Raw genomic sequence first — 8,178 nt, forward strand, 5'->3', positions numbered from 1 at the left:
ATGTTTACAGACGACGTACTTTGTTGTCCTTGGTCTCGGCGTTTAACATGGCATCGAGTGAAAATACTAGGCCATGGTTGCTATGCTAAAGTTTATTTAGCTCTTTACACAGATCATGACGAGTTTTACGAAGAAATTGCAGTGAAAACAGCAAAACTAGAATGCGCATTTACTCTCCAGAAAGAGACCAGAATCCTTGAAGATTTCTACAACTGCCCAGAAATTGTTCGCTGCTTGGGTCACGAGGTAACAGTCGAAGGCGGTGTCCAATTCCACAATCTGCTTCTAGAATATGCGCCTTTGGGCACGCTATTCGACTTGATTCAAAGATCCGGCGATTTTATATTACCGCGAGATATTCGAATATACACGTGGGTGATATTGAAAGGTCTTTGTTGCATGCATGCAAAAGGCTACGTCCATTGTGACCTAAAGCCCGAAAACATTCTTGTCTTTCGTTCTCAAGATCATGGTTATCAACTTAAGATCGCGGATTTTGGATTGTCCAAAGAGCCTAGGGATACACTTTCGAAAAGGCTGCTCAAGTACAGATTCCGAGGAACTCCACTTTACATGTCGCCGGAATCTGTGGCGCTTGGTGAAATCAAGCCTGCATTGGACATATGGTCTCTTGGTTGCGTTGTGTTGCAAATGATAACAGGGAAACCGGCATGGCAATATGGCGCGGAGTATTCAAACCCTAAGGACATTGTTTATCTCCTGGCTTTTACGAAGAAGACCCCTCGGATCCCGGATTACCTGGCAGAAATCGGGAAAGATTTCTTGCGGAAGTGTTTCGAGAGAGACCATCACAAACGGTGGTCGGCTCAGATGCTTTTGGATCACCCCTATGTCAGTGAAGCATCAGGGCTGCCTGTAACTCAGCCAGTACGGCCTATGCAATTTAGTGAGGATCAGGATGGAAGTGTGGGACGCAATTTGAGAAAAGATGTCTCACAACCACCAACTTCGCGCAACCTTTCAAACGGATAATGAGCATGTTCCTAAGAGTTTGAGTCAAAAGACATCTCATGACCAACAAGAACTTTGATTAGCCTTATAGCGAAATACTTTTAAAAGATTGTGAAACCAATTAGTTTTCCTAATGTTCAACCTTTTTTGTTTTATTTTCTTAATTTCTTTTGTTATATAGGTCGAGGAAGATTCTTTTGTTTATATGTATAACACAAATTAATATAAATATTTTTGCGCACGTGGTGTCTGCAGGCAAGTATTAAAGAGAGAGCCGGAGGGGGGGAAGAAGGGTTGAAGGGGAACAAAAAAAAAATTCCATGACATAATACTAACGAATCATCATGAATGACTGATGAAGAACACGTACGAAGCCTTAACTAAAAATTAATTTTACTAGACTTTGAATACGAACGAAAAGGAGGCTAATCTTCTTTTAGAATTTAGAAAGATGAATTAAAGATGGGAAAAGGACGACTCAAGAGGAAGGCCGCATTAAAACATCTGAAAAACAGAGAATTAAAAAAAATTAATTAATTAATCACAAAAGTCTCCTTTCTTTTTGGCTGAAGTTTTTGTTTCTCTATATCAACCATACGATTTTCTTTTAACTGAAATATATATTTCGCTGTAAAAAAACAAAAAAACAAAAACAAAAACAAAAAGTAGCTCTCTTTTGTTGTCACTTGCTTCTTTGGTTGTTTTTTTATCGTATTCCCCAATGCTGTCGCTCTAATTTTTTAATTGTCGCTTGCAAAGTTCAGGCTTTCTTTTGATGTCGTTTTAATGTTTTCTTGTAATTTTTCTCCTTTTTTTGTCTCCACTTCTATTGTCACTTTTCGGCTGTGTTATTTCTTATTAGTTGCGTACTGTACTATGTCGTATTTTAGCACTGATACTGTTGATTTCAAAGTTTCTTGTAACTTTCAAATTTTTTCGTCGTTTGAACATTTTCTGCCAACAGGTCACAGACTCACAGAAGAGGAAATGCCTAAATTGTGACTCTATTTTATTTAGGTCTTATTATTATTATTATTATTATTATTATTATTATTATTTTGAAAGATCTATTGGATGCTGTAGTTATATTGAAATTAGAACTTAGAACTTGTAGTCAAACTAGGATTTCTACTTGGTTTAGGATTTAGTTAGCCTATAAATAAAGCAATATTGCGCATCTGCTAAACAATAAAGCATGAAGTTGGTACCTGCAGATACGTTTTTTTCTCGTAAAACTTTCATTTGTAAGTCTTCTATATGAGTTTGTGCACCATATTTACTAAATTCTTTATATCTCTATTAGAGATTCTCTAATTTCAAGATTTGTAACTTGTTTATAATGTCATGCATGAGTATTCTATTAATTTTTCTTTCTTCTATCGTCTGCCGTTTATTGGATTTGACTTTTTAGTATTTTCGTTCCTGTTCTTTACTTTCTCATCTTTTCATTGTTGCTATTCTTTTGGTATTTTCAGATCGAGTTATTGTTGTTTCAAATATTTATAGTTATATTGTTGTTCTTCTAAGGCTTAGTATTTTTGTATCACGCATGCATTATTTGTTCCTTCTTCGTTTGTTTGATTGGTCACTTCTTGATTGGAATTGATCGCTTGCATACACCAGGTTGCTTAAACGATACATGGCATGACTACTATGACGGCAAGCTGCGTCCGTACATCATCTTTCGGTATGGTAAGAAGAAGATTAACTAAGTAATTAATTTAAGCGCCTTAATTCTCCACGGACTTTTAATATGTGTTTACTTTTACTTATGCAAGATAACGAGTGGAAACGTTTCGTTGAATAAGTAGCGCGCCAGACACGTTCATTCCTCAAGCTTTCGTTTGTGAAGTCACTTCTCATCTGAATACTTAAGGAGTGGAGGTGTTTCGGTAGTTCAACGAAATCCCTCCGCGCCTTATCATGATTAAGTAAAAGTAAAGCACATCTTAAAGCCATAAATCAAAGAAAAAGTGCTTGAACTTAAGTAAGATACTCAAAAACACCCTGAAAACATGTATATAACCAAATGGAAGTCTCACATATGTTGGAACTATACATGTTATGCTCCGTATTAAATTGATTTCTTGGTGATACTAGCTAGACTGATAAACAATGAGGAGAAATGCTTGTTTTGTTATAAGTAGGCTTGCTATTTCATCCAAAGAATCATGCAAAAGAGTTCTCATACATCTGCGTGTCACTTAACATGACTGTTAATCTTTTAGTGGACGTTTGGTTCATGAATTTAGAATCGTAATTTAAAATTATTCTCGATTTACGTGTGTTTTTTGTGAGAGAAAACACAATAGCAAACCACGACTATAATTCAAATCATGGCACGAATACACTAACTAAACGCACACTTACTGTTTCCGTTTGTCTTTAAGACTGGATTTTGCCATTAGGCGATTTGATTCGATTTAATGAGGAGATGCGTAGCTGGTAAACTTGGGGATAGTAGTTTTTTCTGCTTATTATGCAAAGCTTGTAATTTAATTTGTGTATAGGGTAAATAGTGGAAAGGGAATGGACAATGGATGCCAGTGGAAATATATTAAGGGTCGTGGCTTGGAGAAATAGGACAATATTATACAAGGGAAATGGACCAGAATCAATTTTATTTGGACGAAACTACCCTTTTGAAGTAAACTTGCGGACTACAGTTCAGCAGTTTCCAAAAGGTTCAGATGCATTTATTATCATATATACTCGTATTATCATGCCAAATTGCAGTGAAAAGGCCTTTTCCGCGAAGATAAGTCTCCAAAATCAAAGTTGGATTGGAGGATCTACTGCAATATGCTTCATAATACCCAAACAATGCATGATTCTATGAATAACAGATACAGCCCATACAACAATCTATGAGTGATTTGTACAGAACAAAAATTAACCCAAAATTGTGAATTAACAAATCAAACTGATCAGGCCGGCGCAAGAACAGCGACGACGAGAGTTAATTCGCCGAGGTGGCGATGCTTGGGTGCGGAGTTAAGGATTTGGGCAGCACAGATGAGCGTTGACGTACCCGTACCCTAATTGCATGATGAGATTATACTATTAGAGGCAATGGTAATTCTTATAATGCAACTCCAAGACCCAGTTGGTGCATCCGCTCTAGAAAGCTCCACAGCTTAATTCAGTAATAGACATTTTTTTTTCCTTCAAAAACAAAAGACCGCAGAAACCATTTTTTACAAAAGTTGAACGAATGCACATAGGTTCCTACTTCCCAAAACAGAAAAACAAATTAGTACCCAAAATAAAAGACCTTAACAGCATCATACTTCATACACTAGTAAAAAAAAAAAAAAAAAGCATAATGGGAAGACTTCACAAAGAAATAACCTTACAAATACCTGAAATGGAGATAAAAAAAAAGGTTCCATCATCGATTCCCTAAATTTAGAGCCACTCTTTCTCAAAGTGCATCTTTTCCCAGAGTGACATGGCATTTAACCTTTTATTACTTTCAAAAAAAGCCATTCCACGTTCCTCACTGCCTGTCAAGTCAATACAACTCGCCAGATCATAATCACTGCCGGTCAGAATTTAAGTCTCATTCAATTCGTTAATTTGAGTTTTTAATTTAAACTGAGATGTGATTTTATGTTAGAGTTTTTTACTGTAGCAGAAAAAATTAGATGTAACTTTTAATGAAAACATTTACTATTGAAACATCATTCAAACACAGTGAAAAAGTATCTTACTATTCTTCAAGTGCAGTCGCTTGCACAACCCGATAAATCTGCATGCAGTACACGTAAGAAAGGGCAATAAGAAAAACCGCATCTAACTCCATTACCTATATAAGCAACAGTGAAAGAGACAAACCCAATCATATATGGCGCGACGCTCCTGGTTTTCACCGAAATTTCCTATCTTAAAGAGACCCTAATCAAAAGAAAGAAAATTTATGAAAGAAGATGATTGGGAGAGTAACATGGTTTGAAAATAGAAAATTACCATATTTAAAGCGGAACACAAATCAGCAATGAAGGTCTCCGCAGAATCACTGCAACCAAATAATGAAACGACAATAACGACCAAAATTTACTAACAGCAACAGTTGTGAAGGTAGATCTCCCAACCATACCAACAACCCAACCAGCCTTTTTAGCCCTTCTGACAGCTTTAATGCACTTCATTACACATAAAACTTGGTTCACCTGAAGCCCAAGTATTAAAAAGTGGTCTATATTTCAAGATTGATGATTATCAACAGCCCTAAAGCACTAACAATACCTTGAGCAGAAGGGCATTAAAAGTCTCCTCTTTGATTGCCTTCTTAAGCCTCTGAAACAAAGAAAAAGGTTTAGAAGGTGAAAAGAAAAAACAAATCAGGATTCATCGACACAATAACACTTTACAACAGAAGAATACAACTTAAAAAGATAAAAGTATGAATTGTAATCCAAACCCTTAGGTCAGAGAGTAGGCTATCATCTCCCACAACTAGTAATTGCTTCCCCAGAGGATGATCGGGGGTATGGGAAGAAGATAACTCCACATCATCAGGATGGAACGCATCTTCAAAATAACCAATACTAGAATATCACTAGCATTGTGAGAAAAAAAAAAAAAAAAAAAAAGACTGATATATATAGATATTAATCAACAAATTATTAGGCTCTAGATTTTGATACTAGAATATCACACAATCTCACCAGAATTTGTGAAGAAACAGTTTTTTTTTTTTTTTTTATACGACACGGGATTGAACGCGCAACCTCCCTCCAAACCCCATCCAACCCCCTGGTGCCACTAGACCAAGCTGTCTTAGGCATAAAGAAACAGAATGAACTTGGAATTTATAACAAAATTCACTAAACCTTAAAAGTTGCAGTCCTTCGAGGCACTGATGAATCCCCCATTTGGATTTCCAAGTTTGACTACCAATAACTATCGATCTACAACTGTTACTCAAATAGCCATTCATACTGCACACTTACCCCGAAATAATCCCACCAATCATAGACTAACAAGCCCTGCCCTCGAACTGTCTATTTAGCAGTATTAACTGTCTCAACAAACTCATACAACTCGATCCCATCTACTCACTAATACGCTTCAGGAACCTACACAGAAAACACAGCCAAAGCCTTAATGCACCCTCTTTTCTTGCTCACACAAGTACGACCACTACCAGTAACGGATCTATCACAAAGCCAAACATTATAAACGACAGTTACGTTGCTCTCAAAAAAAAAAAAAAAAAAAAAAACCGAAAAGAAAAGACAATCATTTGATCAAATCTTATAAAGGAACCTCCAGCACTAATTTGTCAATGCAAAATTATTATTGTTTTCACAGTATATGACTTTGGATAGAAGAGCTTGCAATTTCCCTGTCATTGCACTTGAGATGCAGGTCTCATTTAAGAAGACCAACAAACATGATTGATTCAGCTAACAAATATTACATTTACAAATTTCTTCATATAAATATGTACATTATTCACCTTTTTCTTGAAGTTTAAGTGATACAATTTATCTTCTGCTCCATAAAACTCAGAAGCAGCAACACGCACTCCAATATCAGCCTGAAAAAGATGCAAATTTCTTAACCCTTCATATCTTTAGAAGCTACAGAAGTCCTAAAAGAGACAAAATGCAAATTTCTTAACTCTAAATAAGTTTCGAAGACGTAATGGATTGAAACCTACACGTCCACGGTTTCCAGACTTGTTAATTGCCTCGTTCAGCAATTCCGAACCTTGAGCAATATCCTGAATTTGTATAGGGGGAGAAAAATGACATCATCAATATACTGGTCAATTACCATTTAGTTTGTACACAGAAAATGGTTTAGTAGAATCGACATTAACTGAAGAACCTCAATGTCAATGGTATATCCATCCCAAGCACCCTCGTTATTTGCAGCTCCAAATTTATCTGCAATTACACCCTTCAAAGGAAGTAACACTATAGTCAGTAACCAACCTAAAACGAAATTCTCTCTGGCTAGACAAATGTAAAAGTACATTAAGTGGGAAAAAAAAAATCACCTTCAAACACTCGTATACTTGTGAATTTATCTCAACTGCCTCTAGAAATGACGGGCCGTCAAAGGGAATTTATTAGAAATTCCTGCAAGCATAGATGGACCACAATACTCAAAACAGGAACGATCCATGGAAAGAGGGGAGAGAGAGAGAGAGAGATAGTATAAAACATAGGTAGATGTTAAACTAAAAAATCATGCCTGCACAATGCCATTTAAAGCAGGAATAGGCAAATCATCGCGCATTCTCTCGCCAACGAGCTTCGCAATGTACTAAATCCATAGGGAAAAAAAGAGGATAGACAACAGATTCATTAAGAACTATATATGAAAAATTATAAAAGACCTCCTACAGGAAAAATAAAATTTAATCACTCGATGCTCAATTAAGAAGCCCTACAGCTATTACATCATGCTAACCAACAGATACCATATAAACTTCTACTGGAGTCCAAATAATATACCCTGTAAAGAGGGATCTTCTTAGCTTCAGCCACCATTTTGCATAATGCAGCGGAAACTGCAAATAGCATGTTTACAACAAGCTGAAAAGCCAAAAGGTAAACTTATGATGCATTTAAAGGGAATAAAGGGGAAAAAATACAGGAAGCTGTGCAAAATAAACCAAGTTGCGCAGATGTATACTCGCTCAAGAATGCCTATAGCAATCCCCTCAAATTTTGAACCAACATGGTCCGTGATATTATTCCGTGCTTTCACAATAAGCTTGTCAAAAACAGCCTGATCAGTTGAGTCCTAAAAGAGACAATGAATTCTATGACCAACACAAAGTCCAAAACTCGATCTAAGTAGAACCAATTAAGTATATAAGAAAGCCCAAACCAGGCCAATCAAACAGTGGAAAACATGGTCATTGGCAAACGAGGTAATCTACAACAACACAGGACCGAGTCAATTAACATCACATATATAAAAATAAAACAAGAAACGAAACTTCACACACTGCAACAATAAAGGCCATTTGCGATGACAAATATCATCGCAAATAATACAACATTTGCGACATGTCACTGTATTGACATGTACTAGTACATCTCCATATGTTTCTAGAACAAAAGAACCAAATTACAAAATATAACATAAGTAAACACACTACTATTATAAGAAAGCACTGAAAGTTGTGAATTGAAGATAAAAGAGGCGTACCTTCTTTTGAGCAAGGAACAACAGCTGATACTT

General features: G+C 36.2%; 1 protein-coding gene and 1 long non-coding RNA gene across 2 annotated transcripts; one reads left to right on the top strand and one right to left on the bottom strand.

The window, feature by feature from the left end:
• Window positions 1-993, top strand: LOC21407685 (mitogen-activated protein kinase kinase kinase 17). Its single transcript, XM_010092000.1, has one exon. The coding sequence runs from the start codon at window positions 1-3 to the stop codon at window positions 991-993; it is 993 nt and encodes a 330-aa protein (XP_010090302.1).
• A 3,358-nt stretch (window positions 994-4,351) lies between these two features.
• On the bottom strand, window positions 4,352-4,904 carry LOC112090410. The gene is made up of 3 exons (XR_002901640.1): window positions 4,810-4,904; window positions 4,686-4,723; window positions 4,352-4,478 (listed from the first exon to the last, which is right to left on the bottom strand). It is a non-coding gene; the product is annotated as an uncharacterized LOC112090410 (long non-coding RNA).
• Window positions 4,905-8,178: the final 3,274 nt, after the last annotated feature.

Source organism: Morus notabilis, unplaced genomic scaffold, assembly GCF_000414095.1.
Source record: "Morus notabilis unplaced genomic scaffold, ASM41409v2 Scaffold137, whole genome shotgun sequence".
Lineage (NCBI taxonomy): Eukaryota > Viridiplantae > Streptophyta > Magnoliopsida > Rosales > Moraceae > Morus > Morus notabilis.